This window comes from Pelobates fuscus, chromosome 4 (assembly GCF_036172605.1).
Source record: "Pelobates fuscus isolate aPelFus1 chromosome 4, aPelFus1.pri, whole genome shotgun sequence".
NCBI classification, from domain to species: domain Eukaryota; kingdom Metazoa; phylum Chordata; class Amphibia; order Anura; family Pelobatidae; genus Pelobates; species Pelobates fuscus.
The window spans coordinates 45,288,130-45,306,128 of NC_086320.1; the positions used below are offsets into that span (position 1 = coordinate 45,288,130).

Sequence of the window (17,999 nt, forward strand, 5' to 3'; positions counted from 1 at the left end):
CCCCCCTAAATATTAGAATGCAGAAGACATGTAATTGACATGAGGGATTGAGTATATAAGAAACAGCTGACCTCCTAGAATGTTAATGGTTTATAGCTGACAGAGTTTTAGCTATTAATTGTACCATAAACACCTACAAAATGGCAGCCCTGTGGACTAAGCTTCTATGTATTCGATTCGTTCTTTCATCTGCATACTAGATATATTTAAATATTACTATAACCATACCATTTATATGCAAAATAATACTTCTGAATTTAACCCCTTAAGGACCAAACTTCTGGAATAAAAGGGAATCATGACGTGTCACACACGTCATGTGTCCTTAAGGGGTTAAAGTGAATCAAGCTTTACAAAAAGCTTTGCTGGGAAAAGACCTAACCATGTTAATTTTTTGGGAAATGAGAAATGGAAGATGAGAGTACAGCATATGATTGGTAAAAGCTGGTCTGTAGAGACTGATTTCTCTTTCAACTTTAAAATATAAAAATAAGAATTGTTTTTTAAACTTCGTGGATTCACCCTGCCTTGTGTTGCTAGCTGGGATACAATGATGGCAAAAGTGGATCCTAACCGATAGACAGACCGACCAACAGAAAGACAGAGAGACGAGGGACAGACAGATCGAAAGCTAGATAAATAGATAGATAGATAGATAGATAGATAGATATTTATAGCAGTAGGTTACAATACTCAGTTTAGCTGTCAATGTTTCAGCCCAACCAGAAAAAATGTGTACTAGCGTCATAAGGTAATATCACTGGAGATACTGGTGTTTCTCAAATTTGCTGTTAGTTCTGAGGGAATATCGGTAAAACGCTCATCCATAACAATTTCTAGATCATTTTACAATAAATCAACAAATATGGTGGAAACACAACTATGAATGTTCAGAGGCAGTTAAAACTAAAACCAATGCAATACTGAGAACTATACAGAGCAGACATATAAGAGTTAATTCATACCCAACTAATAAAGAGTATAACAAACATGAAGAATCATACAAAATTCACCGTTTTTGCCAGTAGTAAATGAGAAATCCATTTATCCACTTGACTTCTTGCAGACTTTATTGGAGTAATTTCATCCCATTCTTAGGAAACAGTAATTGGTCAATAACCATTGACTGGCTTATTAGGAGTTGTTAACTTTGGAAATGCTTAATAGCAATCTTGCTAGTTTTGCAATCCCCAAATGATGCACATATAGGTTGGGCCTGGTTAATTTGTTTCCTAATTGTATACGGATTTTATCATTGCATTCAAATCCATAGGGATCAACAATGATATAAAAAACATTACTCAGGTACAATTCACATTCAATGCTTTCTGTGAGACTGTATGCTGAAGTTTAAAGACAATACTTCTCAAAATGCAGCTGAATCAATTGTAGCTATGCTATAAAACATTTATTACTCAGTAGTTCGTTTTAATTACTCTAATGTATTTTCTTTAATTAAAACTGTAAAATAATGACAATTCAAAGCGATACAGCAAATTCACCAAAAGTCATTTTTCATAAAGCTTATTAATACTATACTGGGTCAGTGATGTTATTACAAGATAGTGACTTATCAGTTATTTTGTTTGACAATAACATTATGAAACTATTGTTTGAGCAAGCAAATTAATGGCATCAATTTTCTACCAATTGATAAATTACATTGTACATTTTCTCTTCTTATGATTATTTGGATCTTTGCAGTGAGTTAGCACATTTAAAAGGACACTCTAAACAGCAAAACAGTGATAGATATTAAGGTGATTTTGGTGTATAGATCATGCCGCTGCAGTCTGAATGCACAAATATTTGTTATCCAAAAGTTAAATCTCTTAATTCCCTTTGTTTAGGCACACACTCTCTGTCTGTGACTCAGGGTCCTGATGAAAGTTTATGTTTTTAACCCCTTAGTGACCAGACCGTTTTTCACATTTTCTCACCGTTAAGGACCAGGGCTGTTTTTACATTTCTCCGGTGTTTGTGTTTAGCTGTAATTTTCCTCTTACTCCTTTACTGTACCCACACATATTAAACACAGTTGTTCGCCATTAAATGGTCTTTCTAAAGATACCATTATTTTCATCATATCATATAATTTACTATAAAATTTTGTTTATAAAATTTGATGAAAAAATAAAAAGCACTTTTTCTAAGTTTGACCCTCCAAATAGTTTCTAAATTTTTTCATGAGTTTAGAAATATCCATAATAATGTTAACATGTTCTTAGCTTTTTTTTTTTGCAAGTTATAGGGCAATAAGTACAAGTGGCACTTTGCTATTTCCAAACCATTTTTTTTCAAAATTAACAAAAGTAACACTGATATCTGTCAGGAATCTCTGAATAACCCTTCACATGTATATATTTTTTTTTAAAAGAAGACAACCTAAGTTATTAAATTTGGGGTATTTTGACTCTTTTCATGCTCTTTTCATGCAACCATTTTACCACCAATCTATGCCAAATTTAAAAAAATTAAATAATTGGTGATTTTTTTGACACACATAGCAATTTAAGAATACATGAACTGAGAACTTTAAGGATTACTGCCAAATAACACCCCGATATGTGTTCAGCAACATCTCCTGAGTACAGTGATATCCCCCATGTTCTCTGGGGGCTAAAATACCTTGTTTGGAGAGTGTGCCTTCCAGTTTTCCAACTTGGAATTTTCACAGCTGGTCATCATGCACCCATGTTCTATTTGGGACATTGTTTAAGTTGGCCAATGTAATTTACCTTAATCAAACCACTAGGTTATTTCAAGTGGTGATTTTTAACACTTACCATGCACTAATTCTACAACCAGTCTTTGTCAAAATTTTGGGTGGCCATTTTTACGTGTAATTTTTCTCTCACATTGTACTTTAGGCATGGATTCTCAGTTCCTGTTATGTGTTACTGACAAAGAATACCCCAATATGTGTTCAGCAACATCTTCCGAGTACAACAGTGCCCATGTACAGGTTTTTCATGTGTTTTTGTAAACTCACAGGGGTCAAATGAAGGGCTTTCCCCTTTTCCATGTTTGCACATTGAAATTTTGCCAGATTGGTTTTCTGGGCCAATGTTGCCTTTGAGACCGGTCCAGTCTTTTGTAGTAGCCACTTAGCCAAAAACGCTTGCCAAAGTAAGCGTTCATATTTGTTTTTTGCATTTTTTTAAAACAAAAACTGTACTTTTACTGGTGATTTCTTCGTCGTGATCTGATTTTCTGTTGTAAACATTCATATTTGTGTTCAGCGAAGTCTCCCGAGTATAACAATACTCCCCATGTACATATTTTATGGTGGTTTAAAAAGGTACAGGGTCAATATAGGGCTTGCCTAATTCAGTTTGCCAGATTAGTTTGCTGGGTCTTTTGAGAACATATGGTAGCCCAGGAATGTTAAATAACCCCATCATGGCATACCATTTTCAAATGTAGACAACCCAGGGTATTCCAAATGGGGCATTTCCAGTTTTTTGTAGTAGCCACTTAGTCACAAACCCTGGCCAAAGTTAGCATTGTTATTAGTTTTTTAAATTTTTTTACACAAAAACTGCACTTTTACTGGTGATTGCATCGTTGTGACAAGTTTTACTGTTGTAAACACTCCTATTTGTGGTCAGCGAAGTCTCCCGAGTATAACAATACCCCCCCTGTACAGGATTTATGGTATCTTAGAAAGTTACAGGGTCAATATAGGTAAAAATATAGATAACCCAGGGCATTCCAAACGGGGTATTTCCAGTCTTTTGTAGTTGCCACTTAGTCACAAACGCTGGCCAAAGTTATCATTTATATTTGTTTTTTATTAAAACAAGTTTTTCAATTTATGTTATATATATATATATATATATATATATATATATATAATGGTTTAATTATTTTATAATATATTATACATATATATGTATACTATATATATATATATTTTTTTTTTATTATTACTTTTTAGCAGCCTGGGGGACTGTTTGACAGCTCATGGTGATCACATGGCCCTAGAGGGCCGGGGTGGCCAGAGCTGCTGCAGGGGGACTGCTGGGGTCTCCGTCAGTCCCCCCTGACCGCAATCGCCGAGGATCGCTGAGGATCGCCGGTCCAGGTAAGTCCAGGGCTCCTATTTACCGCGGTCATACTTGGTAGGTACCGCGGTCCTTAACTACCGTTTTGTTGTCGGACATACATATCATTAAGGGTATATACATAGATATATATAATTTCATTCTAAGCATATTTTGATATATATATATATATATATATTAATATAAAATACAGTTAGAATAAAATTACATATATATATATATTTATTTTTTAAAATAATTTTTACAGTTTATTTGTTTTTAATAATTTTGTTTATAATATATATATATACATAATGTATATAGTTATTTAATATTAGTATGATGTTATATATAAGATATATATATATATATATATATATATATATACATATTATATATGTATATATATATATATATATATATATATATATATATATATATATATATATATATATATATATATACATATATATTTTTATTTATTACCATTTATTTATTTGTAACTTTTTTTCAACTTTTTTTTTACTTTTTTCACCAGCAGGGTGACTGCCTGTCAGTTCAGGCAGTACCCCTGTAGGCAGCACTGTGGACAACTATGAGGGCCATGTGACCACTCTTTTAGAGCAGTCACATGGCTCTGGGGGTCCTAAATTGCAGGGGGGGACTCTCTGGGCTTAGACCAGAGAGTCCCCCCTAAGAAGAAGACCGATCACCAGAGGGGGAACAGCGGCAATCGGTAAGTTCATGGGGAAAGAGAGTGAGGTAGGGTAGAGGGTTAATTTTTTAAAATATATATATTTTTTTTTATATTTACTGAGTGCCTCGACCCCTCAAGGCACTCAGTACAGGCAGAGCATTGGAAGCCTGCCTAGAGGACCTGAGAAAGAGGAATAAATATACCACCCAGGAGGGGTGAGAAAATATATATTTTTATATATATATATATATATATATATATTGTATCTAGGTCGCCGCTGTTGGCACACCCCCCTTTAAAAAATGCCCTAGGCAGCTGCCTGATTGGCATAAAAGAAGGTCCGGTACTGTCCATATATAAGTTAAAATATTGGTTTTGAAACTCTGTCGTACACTATAAACCAAGTTGAAAGAATGTGCATATATACCAGTCTATAGCATGAACTTTTCCTTTTACAAACAATGCATTTAGAAATGGGATTCTGTTGTATTGATCTTAAATATTGTGATTAATGTTGAGGTCTTGGTATCAATTGAATTGTATTGTTTAACTTTGCAATTTATCTCTTTTTTATGTTATCTCAAATTGCACTAATCAAGCAATCGGCTTAATGTTTGATAAATAGTCTGTAAATAAACTTAAAGGAGGGAACAAATAATTAAACTATGATAAATGGACTGGAAAAGAATTGATGAATTGCATCTGCTGTGTTCAGCAGTTTCACTGGTTTGAGATATTAGGTCTGTTAGGATGTTTGCAATAACAAATTTAAAATTGTTCAAAAGAGCTTTTTAAATGTAAACATTAAAATATACATTACAAACAAGATTAGACAATAATATATATTATAGAAATGATGTGCAAACCTGAAATTATTAGTGATTCTACTTTTTTTTTTTTTATTACGTTGAAATGTTTAAATGTTTAAGGACTGGAAGATCGGGCAATATTTTTGTTGATGACATGCATGCATATAGTAAATATGGATATTTTTTTTGTTGTGTTTCAGGTTAACAGGATTTCATCTTCCTACTCCCGTAATGAGTACAGGACCTGTATTTTCATTGCGTTTGACAAGTGATTTTGCTGTTAGTGCTCATGGCTTCAAAATATTTTATGAAGGTAAGACACTTACACAATTCAATTTTAATGTTGACATGTTGTTCCTCTGTAATTGCTAAAATAAAAAAATGCAAACCAAACATATATGGATATGCATGTCCAAGTTGGCTTGACTGGAGATGTTTATCCAGACTGGCTATTCTAAACAAAAAATGGAGCAGTGGAAATACCCCTTAATATCTCTGTTTTGCAACAAACCTACCAATGTCAATGGTTAATGCAAACTCTGGTGAACATTGTGAATGTACAGATATGCACATTGTTTACAAACTGATAAAAAAAAGCTACTACCGTATTTTTCGCTCCATAAGGTGCACCATACCATAAGACGCACCTAGTTTTTAGAGGAAGAAACCCAGAAAAAAAAATATTCTGAACAAACTGTCCCATAGTGTTTCTTACTATGGGACAGTTTGTTCAGAATATTTTTTTCTCCCCTGACCCATAGTGTTCTCACCCCCCCTCTCCCATAGTCTTCTCCCCCCCTCCCATAGTCTTCTCCCCCCTTTCACATAGTCTTCCCCCCTCCCATAGTGTTCTCTCCTCTCCCATACTGTCCCCCTCCCCTTCCCTTGTCCCATAATTACTTACCTGTCTTGTAGCGTGGGTTGGCCTTACAGCGCACACCGCGGTACTGGAACTTCAATTTCAGGTTCCGGTTTCCGGCGGGACTGAAAGGAAGTGTGCACATTGAGTGCGCATTTCCTTTCAGTCCCGCCGGAAACCGGAACCTGAAATTGAAGTTCCTGTACCGCGGTGCGCGCTGTGAAGCCGGCCCACGCTACAAGACAGGTAAGTAAAGCTTCATATTCGCTCCATAAGACGCACAGACATTTCCGCTCACTTTTGAGGGGAAAAAAAGTGCGTCTTATGGAGCGAAAAATACGGTAATTACAATTCAGTCATAAGGGTTACTGTCACAATAATAATAGCTACTTTTGTTACAATTATTGATTCTAAACAGGAATAAAAAAATATAGGATTTTCTTTTTGCTGTATTTGTTTAACTGTAGAGTAGACTTGCATCTTCTGTGTTCAACTGTTGTTAATTTAACATTACCATAGCTTTGATGGGGATGTATATGGTAATTGGGGATTCTATTCCAAAAACACTAGAAGGACATTGTTGGAAACTCATGCTGCAGAGTATTGTTATCCAACTGGTGACCTACATTTTTTACACTCCTGATACTATCTGGGGATCTTAAATGAAATTAAAGAGTATGTTATATCATTAATATAATATAATCTTACATGCCACATGGCACATACCATGCTTAGAAAGGTTGTGCAATGATCCATTTTGAGTGTAGAGTATAGTTCATCTAATTTTAAATATCTGTTCAATTAAAAATGATACCCTTTTATGCTATTTAAAAATGTATGCTTTAAAGGCCATTTTATGTAAACATATAAGTCTATGAATTCGACAAACATGTATATGTATTTCTAACTTTTATATATTTTAAATGTGGAATATGATGTATGCATAAGAAAGCTTTCACAAGCTGCAATATGTAAAAAAATAACAGTAGAACGTTTCCAGTCTGGGATTTTAGATTATAATTTTCCATTATTTTTGCAAGGTTTCAAGCAACTAATTTTAATAAAAAAAAGAAGAATATCTCTGTAGTTGGTGTGCATTCGGAGAGTAATGGCTAACCTTGCCTATTTATCTCAATGTGTATGATTTAAAGGATTTTAAATCATATAAAGATGGATTTTTGGACAGGTAAAGTCAAACATACACATGGATGGATAGATCGATGATAGACAGATAGATAGATAGACAGACAGATTAGGATTAGGAGGTCCTTAAACTACCTTCATTTTAAATTATTTTGCAGGACAATTTAGAATACATGTTCTCTTTTGTTTTTTACAATCTTTCTTTTAATATAATTTTTTCATGAAAGGCTTTTACTTTCTTGAGTATGTATATAAATGTGTTTTTTGCTTAATAAAGTTTTCAATAACAAGTACGATACAATGTCAATACTCCAAATACTACTGGTGGAGAGTAGAGACAGCTACAGTAGTAGAAACATATTAGCTCAGAACAAGAGAAATATATCAGTTCATTGAACCAGGTGTGTCTTGGGGAGTGCTTCATTGCATGAAGCTGCATTCTTAGCTGCGGGAGTTCCACTGAGAGGGTTATGGATGTAATATTGCATAAAGAAACAATGCTACATTAAATAGCATTGGTTCTAAGTAACGGTATAGCTGGGATCCTACTCAGGGGTGCAATTGGAGCATATATCCTTGGGGTAGTGTAAGAATAGGCACTTCCTGATAAATTTATTAAATTAATAGCAATTTGTGGGCAGTCATTGGATTTAATATTAGGTTACTTTCTGTACCTAGGCAATAGGACAGTGAGTCTATGTGAATAATACAACATGATTCTTGTATGTGCACTTATTAAATTTAATACACGATTTCAATGACGGCACTGATCACATGAAAGATAATACAGTTGCAAGAAAAAGTATGTTAACCCTTTAGAATGATATGGATTTCTGCAGAAATTTGTCATAAATGTGATCTGATCATCATCTAAGTCAAAACAATAGACACAGTCTGCTTAAACTAATAACACACAAAGAATGAAATGTTGCCATGTTTTTATTGAACACACCATGTAAACATTCACAGTGCAGGTGGAAAAAGTATGTGAACCCCTAGACTTATGACATCTCCAAGAGCTAATTGGAGTGAGATGTCGGCCAACTGGAGTCCAATCAATGAGATGAGATTTGAGGTGTTGGTTACAGCTGCCCTGCCCTATAAAAAACACACACCAGTTCTGGGTTTGCTTTTCACAAGAAGCATTGACTGATGTGAATGATGCCTTGCACAAAAGAGCTCTCAGAAGACCTACGATTAAGAATTGTTGACTTGCATAAAGCTGGAAAGGGTTATAAAAGTATCTCCAAAAGCCTTGCTGTTCATCAGTCCATGGTAAGACAAATTGTCTATAAATGGAGAAAGTTTAGCACTGCTGCTACTCTCCCTAGGAGTGGCAGTCCTGTAAAGATGACTGCAAGCACACAGCGCAGACTGCTCAATGAGGTGAAGACGAATCCTAGAGTGTCAGCTAAAGACTTACAAAAGTCAATGGCAAATGCTAACATCCCTGTTAGCGAATCTACAATACGTAAAACACTAAACAAGAATGGATTTCATGGGAGGATACCACAGAGGAAGCCACTGCTGTCCAAACAAAACATTGCTGCACGTTTACAGTTTGCACAAGAGCACCTGGATGTTCCACAGCAGTACTGGCAAAATATTCTGTGGACAGATGAAACCAAAGTTGAGTTGTTTGTAAGAAACACACAACACTATGTGTGGCGAACAAGAGGCACACCAACATCAAAACCTGATCCCAACTGTGAAGTATGGTGGTGGGGGCATCACGGTTTGGGGCTGCTTTGCTGCGTCAGGGCCTGGACGGATTGCTATCATCGAAGGAAAAATGAATTCCCAAGTTTATCCAGACATTGTGCAGGAGAACTTAAGGCCACCTGACTACCAGCTGAAGCTCAACAGAAGATGAGTGTTGCAACAGGACAATGACCCAAAGCATAGAAGTAAATCAACAACAGAATGGCTTAAACAGAAGAAAATACGCCTTCTGAAGTGGCCCAGTCAGAGTCCTGACCTCAACCCGATTGAGATGCTGTGGCATGACCTCAAGAAAGCGATTCACACCTGACATCCCAAGAATATTGCTGAACTGAAACAGTTCTGTAAAGAGGAATGGTCAAGAATTACTCCTGACCGTTGTGCACGTCTGATCTGCAACTATAGGAAACGTTTGGTTGAAGTTATTGCTGCCAAAGGAGATTCAACCTGTTATTAAATCCAAGGGTTCACATACTTTTTCCACCTGCACTGTGAATGTTTACATGGTGTGTTCAATAAAAACATGGCAACATTTCATTCTTTGTGTGTTATTAGTTTAAGCAGACTGTGATTGTCTATTGTTTTGACTTAGATGATGATCAGATCACATTTTATGACCAATTTGTGCAGAAATCCATATCATTCGAAAGGGTTCACATACTTTTTCTTGCAACTGTATCTCATAGATAATTTCATCTATTCACTTACTTTCAGTGAGAGAAATGACACCATGTTTGCTTGTTACAGAAACCTAATTCTAATACCAGGACAATAATAACACTTAGTAAAGGTTCCTCATAACAGCTTTTATATTTGAACTACTGCATAAGAGACGCCTTAAAGCCATATATCCAGTATGACTTTTAGCCTTCATCACAAGCCCATTCCCAACTGTACTATGTAAGACATATACGCTCTTCCCTGAAGCATTACACATGCATGTTGTCTTGTTCCAATAATGTTTTCTCAAAGCAACATGTTTATTTTAGCCTGAGAAGCAAGCTTCTGACAGTATCAACTGACCTTTACAAGATTCATCTATTGGGTATAGAAATAGATATTTGTTTCTTCCTAGCATCTTAATAATTTCGCTAAAAATATTGTTCTAGTGCAAGCTGTTTTTACCCGGCATATTAGATAATATTAAAATTAATTTTAACGAGAATGATATTTGTAACATTAAAGTGACAGGTTATTACATTTTATGTATGAGCATGAAAAATGAAATTGAATATTGCTAGCTATTGCACTGTTTGTTATTTTTACAGCTAATAATATTTTCAACTGCAAGGACAAAGTTATAGCTTTTGTTTTTATTATTGCAGTTTAATATTAAAATTGTATCAGCATTTACACTTGGAAAATGCAAAATACATAAAATTATCATTGTTTTTTTGTTTTTTTTATTTTTTGTGGATCTGCAACAAAACAGAAATGAAAAGTAAACGGATTAAAAAATATATATAATTATTTTTTTTACAAAGTGACTTTCTATAAGTTAATTCACAGTCTTTAAAGTTTAAGTACAAATAAATTTGAGGTTAGATACATAGTCATATTTTTATATCTAATTCTAAAATGTGTGTTGATTAACTTCTCTGATTCCCTTTTCCCCAATGAGAAGATAATGTTCAAGACATTAAATACATGTAAAGTACCTTGACACATTGATGTTAAAGGATAAAGGATGAATCGTGTCATTGAAAAGGTACCTTGATATAAAGAAATAGCTGGTCGTGAAAATGATATAACATTTCTCCATGAACATTTTTACTGACTAAAACCTGACTAGCACTTTGATGAATAACCTCTATACAATAGTTATATTTAATGCAATAGACTCTGTTAATTACCTACATGGAGATTTAAGAGTCCAATTTCTTTAAAAAAAAAATATGGTTTTAATAGTTTTATTTAGAAATACATAATATTTATTCATGTATTTATTTTTGCACCTAGATAAATAGCAAATTCGCAATTAATAAGAGTAGCATATTTCAATAGCTTGAATTGCTTAATTTAAAAGGTGTATATGAGTTAAGAGCGAAGAGTGAGTTGAGAATCAGTTGACAACATATAGACCATTTGGACACAAATTAACCAAATACTGAATACGAGATTATTTTTCCAAAAATCATATGTTTGTAAGCTGTCAACTACCTGGCTGTAAAACTTGATTAAATATATACCTCAGGAGCTTGGGTCAGACCATTCTAGACCGCTGGAAGGCAGTCATTAGCAAAGTAGTTTGGATCCTATATAAATGTGAGCTATAAAACATTTATTGAACCCAAGTCACAACGGAGACATTTATACGGAAGTACTCGATTGGACAATTAAACTGCTGTTTTTAATGCAAAAGGACCTTAATGAAGTGTTTAAAAGTTTAAATGAATATTTTTGCACAAAATGCATCAGGGTGGCCCCCCACCCATTTAATTTTTTTTTTTTTTTTTTTACACATTTCTCTGTTATGTCCTATTGTACAATAAAAATTATATTTGTGTTGGATTCAGGCTGCTTTGCTGATACTATCCTGCCAATGATCCAAGAGGTTTGCTGCTGTTGTAGATTATTTTTCCAACTTTAATATATTGTTCAATTAATAATTATACATTTTAAAAAATGATAGAGGTTTTACTACATGTAAGCTTGTTTCTAATTCTTAAAATATGGAAAATGTAATACGGAGCATTAACAATTTACCTTATCTTGCCCTAAAACAGCATGGCTCACTTACTTTAGATTTACCTTTATAATTTTACTTTATGCCTAACTGCTCAATACAACATTAAATTCAAAATAAAAATAACATCACATACATCCACTCTAAAACTGAAAATAACCCTATTAATTTGTACGTAAAAGAACAGAAGAGCATGGTGTAATTGTTAACAATTGATTTTACATAAAAGTTTATGTTTGTAAAAATAATTTGTTGACCTGAAATTCCAATTTAAATAGATATATTTTATTTGCAAATAAATCAATTAAAAATATTTATTTTCGTGTACAGGTAGTTTTCCTGATGATATTGTCACATTATAATTTTGCTATACTTTTGTTAGAATAGAAGTTACAAGAGATGCCCAATATGTTTAAACGCAAGTGGCAGGATCAATATAATTTCTGTTGTTTAAGATTTGCTATATTACTAATTATCACAGATAGACTTGGTTGAGAGATTAGCATAGGGTATGCATTATAATACACATGCATCCTGTGAATTTCACTCCAATGCAACCTCCACCAAATACCACTGGAGAGATATGATTGTTTAAGTGTTTTCTGTCTATAAGATTCTACAAGATCTAAAAAAATAAAATCTGCTCTAAAAACACCATGGGAAAGGCTCCTACAAAGAAAGAAAATGAAAACAAATCAATAATCCTTCTAGTAGTTGCATACAGCCCAACTCTAGTAGGAGTAAGTTAAATTATTAAAGAGCTACAACTATTAATTTCAGAGGACCCCACACTCAAAGGAATATTTCATACTAGCATTCAAACAACCGCCTAACCTAAAACAGAGATTAGTCCACAGCAAATTGACCACAGAACAGGAGCTCACACAGAATGGCCCTGTATGATGCAACAAATCACTCTGCAAACTGTGTCAACATATATGTGGCAATAACACAGCCAGACAAAATAACAAATCATACAACATTAAGGGATCATATTTGTGCACATCTGCGAATGTGGTGTACATGATATAGTGTACAGTGTGTGACAAAGGTTGCTCCATTGGAAGAACTGGCCTTAAGCTGCATCTCAGAATGAATCTACACAGAGACTCATTCAAGAACTACAAGGAAAACGGATAGTGTACCCCTGTTGGTCATCACTTCACCCAAACTGGTCACTCCATCCAGAACCTCAGGATTAATGTTCTTAAATGGAATTTCAAAGCTTCTCATGAACGAAAGACATTTGAGATGAAAATGATCACACATTTCAACACCAGAAATGAAGGACTTAATGTAGATTCTTGCTTTCTCACACACTACCAAAACTTTAAATAAACACACATCTTAATGTCTTATATAGTTCTTTTTTAATATTCTCGCTTCACCTTTATTGGATCAATTTATTTACATGCATATATGCAGCTATACTTGCATGCCCTACTCTGCTGTTTTCTTGTTTTTGTTTCTTTTCAACTGGCTTATTGACTCTCCTCTGTTTATTTAATTTTCTGGCAATTCTCAGCCAGCCTTGCACCTTTCACTTTCAGACCCATCTTCTGCTATTTATGACACACCACTCACCCGACCTCCTCCCTCCCCTTCTCTTACATTAGTTGTTTTAAGAGTTAAACGCTATCAGATTGATCAGTATTGCTTCAGACCTGAGGAAGAGAGGAAAACTATCTGAAGCTTATCTTTGAAATATTATATTAGTCCAATAAAAAAGGTATAATTGCATACTGCAGTACTCTGGTATTTTGGCATCCTGTCTACTTGACTAATATGGCTAATCCAATCTACACTTCTACACTATATATATACAGGGGGTCCTCACTTTATAACCTACCTGTTTTACTATGGCTTGCACTTATGACCAGCTCTTTAGCGTGGGGATTCAAGGGATTCCCCACGTTAAAAAACTGGTCTATGTTTGGGTAATTTCCCGTGAACATAGATTAGAGGGATTCCCTGCTCTGACAAGCGCACCAGAACAGGGAATCCCTCTATTCTATGTTCAGGGAAATTTTCCCGAACATAGAAAAACACACCAGAGCAGGACATCCATCTATTCTATGTTCTGGATAATTTACCCAAACATAGACCTGCACTGGTGCGCATGCTCTGTATTGCATCCTCACTTACCAACCAATTCGTTTTACAACCAGGTCATAAGAACGGAACCCGGTCAGTAGGTGAGGAGTGTCTGTATATAATATATATGTAAAAACAGAAATTATAGGTCGCGCCACAAAAATGATAAAATATAATAAAATCAATGCGTACTTACATAAAATTGATAAATCAGAATAAAGTTCTTATTAAAAGGTATATGAATAAAAAATAGTCCAAGTTGATTGACGAGATGAGTAAGTTCGCAAGATCTTATAGGTTCTAAGATAGTCAGATGTCCGGATGACGTGGAAGAATGCAAATGAGAGAAAGATTCCAATAGTGTAAAACTATTTCCGGTAGTGAAGAGACAAAGTATAATAATGATAATATTCCTCCTACTCACCTATTTAAGAGCTAGTGCCAGCTCAGGTGTAAACAGCATTCAGTGGTGTTGATCCCCCACTGGTAGGATATAGGTGTTGGTAGGTGGTGAAGGTCCAAAGTATGGGGAAAGAAAAAAATAAAACCAAATAGTGCTCTCTGTATGCAATAATAGATAGTTGGTATTTTAAAGGTTTAATACTCACATGTAGGTGAGCAGGATATGCTGCTCACTTTAATAGCTTAGGTGGTAAAATGACACCTAGGATTCTTGAGTGGGTACTTCAGAGTACTTGATGACCAGGTTAAAAAATAAATAAAATAATATATAAGACAGGTATATGGCACTGTCAAAATATAAGGGGCCAATATTCCTTTAATGAAATATAATAAAAAAAGAGTAAAAGCAGTAAAGAAAAACAGCCTAACATGTTTTGCCAACACAGGGCTTTATCAAATGGCAATACCACCTACGCTATTAAAGTGAGCAGTATATCCTGCCCACCTACATGTGAGTATTAAACCTTTAAAATACCAACTATCTATTATTGCATACAGAGAACACTATTTGGTTTTATTTTTTTCTTTCCCAATACCAAGGAACTTCACCACCTACCAACACATATATCCTACCAGTGGGAGATCAACGGCACTGAATGCTGTTTACACCTGAGCTGGCACTAACTCTTAAATAGGTGAGTAGGAGGAATTTTATCATTATTATACTTTGTCTCTTCACTACCGGAAATAGTTTTACACTATTGGAATCTTTCTCTCATTTGCATGCTTCCACGTCATCCGGACATCTGACTATCTTAGAACCTATAAGATCTTCCGAACGTACTCATCTCTTCAATCAACTTGGACTATTTTTTATTCATATACCTTTTAATTAGGACTTTATTCTTATTTATCAATTTTATGTAAGTACGCATTGATTTTATCATATCATATCATTTTTGTGGCGCGACCTATAATTTCTGTTTTTACATTTGTATTTTCTTTTGATGGTCTGTGAGGGAACCCTTAGGTTGTGGCCCACTTCCCATTTATCCTAGCTGTCTACTGGTCACTAAGCGCTGATCCAACAACTGTGCAAATATAATATATGTGCCTACATAGACAGATAAGACAGATAAAGAGCCAGACAGAAAGGTCCATGTACATATATTTGGACCTTAAATTTACACACACTTTATGTATCTATATATGTATATATAGATACATAAAGTGTGTGTAAATTTCTTGACACACCGATTATTCTATAATTAGTTACTGAACTTGACATTATCTCTCATCCTCCCATTATATTTTCTTTCTTTTACATCAGTAATTGCAATACAGCTCCACAAAGTATTTATAAACAACACATTATGTTCTTCACAAATGTTTAGTAACTAGTCATACAGTAGATTTTTTATTTTTTTCATGTTTGCTATGCTCACAATATACTACCTTTTAAAATTACCTTACATAATTTATACTATTGTAAAAAGATAGAATTTCACCACATCAAACAGAATGCAGTAAATGAAACTGTAACTTCAAAGAGAACATTGCAGCAAATAATGTTATTGTATGTTCTAATAAAGTTAAATCAAGGGAAGCATTTTACAAACACAAGGTTTTGGCCTAGAGAAAACGGTTCTGGAGTACACATCTGACACACGTTAACGTGTGAAATCTAAAGACATGAAGGGAACTGAAGTTTAAAAACAAGCCTGACCTTGCTGAATTTATCACAAAACCTACATAACAAATTGAATATTGGATTGCTCAGTGTTTGAATACAGTTGATACTTGAAAGAACAGCTGTACATTTCCAAGAAATAGATTTCCTGTGACCACATTTGATTTGCAGTGGTTCTACCATGTACACCAGTTGCAAATAAATTATTATAGAAATACATTTGTTTGAAGAGATGAAAAAAAAATGCCACAGGGTTCTTTTACTAACAGAATGGTTAAAGCATTTTTGAAATAGTTGCAAGTATTAAAACATATGGGTCTATCCACTGGGGTCAGATCTTAGAACTGATCTTACTACGAACTTATTCAAGATGTCTGCTTCCTGGAAAGCCATTCTTGTGCTATTCCCAAATAGCCAAGTAAGGGGAAAATTTAGCTATTCAAGCAGATGTAAAAAGTCTAAAGTAAGCTGTCTTGCACCAACAAAGTGGCCGTCAGGTAATTGTGATGCTGGTTTGATATTGAATAGTAGTTGAGTTTCCAAAACAGCAACTAATATTAAAAGTTGGCTGTCAAACAACCAGTAAACATAAATTGTGTTAAAAAATAACCGAGTTATTAAGATCAAGAACCAAGAGGCAACCTTACTTTCTTCTCAACATCTTGAAGCATCGGTAGCTGTTAGGGTTACTAAGAGATACCTGCCCACCTGATAAATCAGGCACATCCTGTCTAATAATATAATCTACTCTCTCACTTAATGTGCAGTAGAGCTATGGGATAATGTAAGCAGTGTAGTTCTTCGTCAGTCTCCTAAGCGGTGGCCTTTTAATGACTTTGAGAAATCAGCTTTGACTGGGGAAATCCCTGGTATCATGTCTGTAGAGCTCTCTGTTAACACGTGTATGAGCACCGGCTTTTGTTTTTATACGTCTATTTTTTATTAACTGTTTCACTTCATTTATATATATATATATTACATGAGTAATCAGTAAAAAAATGCAAAACATGTTAGTTATTGTGCTTTTCTTCCTTCTCATTATATAACCATTTGGTTAAATAAAGAACTTGGTGTTATTATAATACTTTTAGCAATCTGTATTACTGAATATATAAGATGTGGCCAAAATGAAGTTGCGGATAAGATACTACAGTACCTACAAAGTAAAAAAAATCAAACAAAAACAAGCATATAAGGGTATGATGTTTTGAAAAATGGCTAAAAACTTTAGTATTTTGTATGTCTTTTAATAAGTGTTTCTAGCACGTAAGTGCACTTTACTTTCCAGTTGCACCTTTTAATTTTTATTTATTTTCATTTAGAATTAATATGGTTGATTCTTTTAATTTTACTGAAATGTTTGGCAATATGCTAGGTCACTAATAGGCAACCTTTGGCTCTACAGATTTTGTGGACTACATCTCCCATATTGCTCTTACAGCCACAATGCTGTCAAAGCATCAAGGGAGATGAGGTCCACAACATCTGGAGTGCCACTTGTTGAATACTTCTATGCTAGGCAATGAGCTGAGTTAAAATACCGTGTCATATAGTTCACTAGATGTTTTTGTTTTTTGTTCTTATTTGTCTTAGTCATTAATTTGGTGAGGTGCAAGACTGTGAAAAACGTGCTGTAGAATATAATACATATAATTTACATTCTGCCCCCTCAGGTTAATCAATGTGTTGATCAGTTTTCTTAAAAAGGTCAAATACCGTACAAATAGTCAGGATGCCATTGAATGGTCAAACTATGTATGTATAATTGGAACCTCAAGCACACAACTGTCAAATTATATTGCTAATTAAAATTATTGTGCCACATGTTTTGGGGTTTTCAGTATTCCATAC

At 34.4% G+C, this 17,999-nt stretch overlaps 1 protein-coding gene across 1 annotated transcript in view; it reads left to right on the plus strand.

The window, feature by feature from the left end:
- Positions 1–17,999, plus strand: part of CSMD3 (CUB and Sushi multiple domains 3) — a 1,213,223-nt gene that overhangs the window by 238,914 nt on the left and 956,310 nt on the right. Inside the window, exon 3 of the mRNA XM_063451130.1 lies at positions 5,753–5,865. Within this exon, the coding sequence (XP_063307200.1) occupies positions 5,753–5,865 (113 nt within the window). The remainder of the gene's footprint in view (positions 1–5,752; positions 5,866–17,999) is intronic.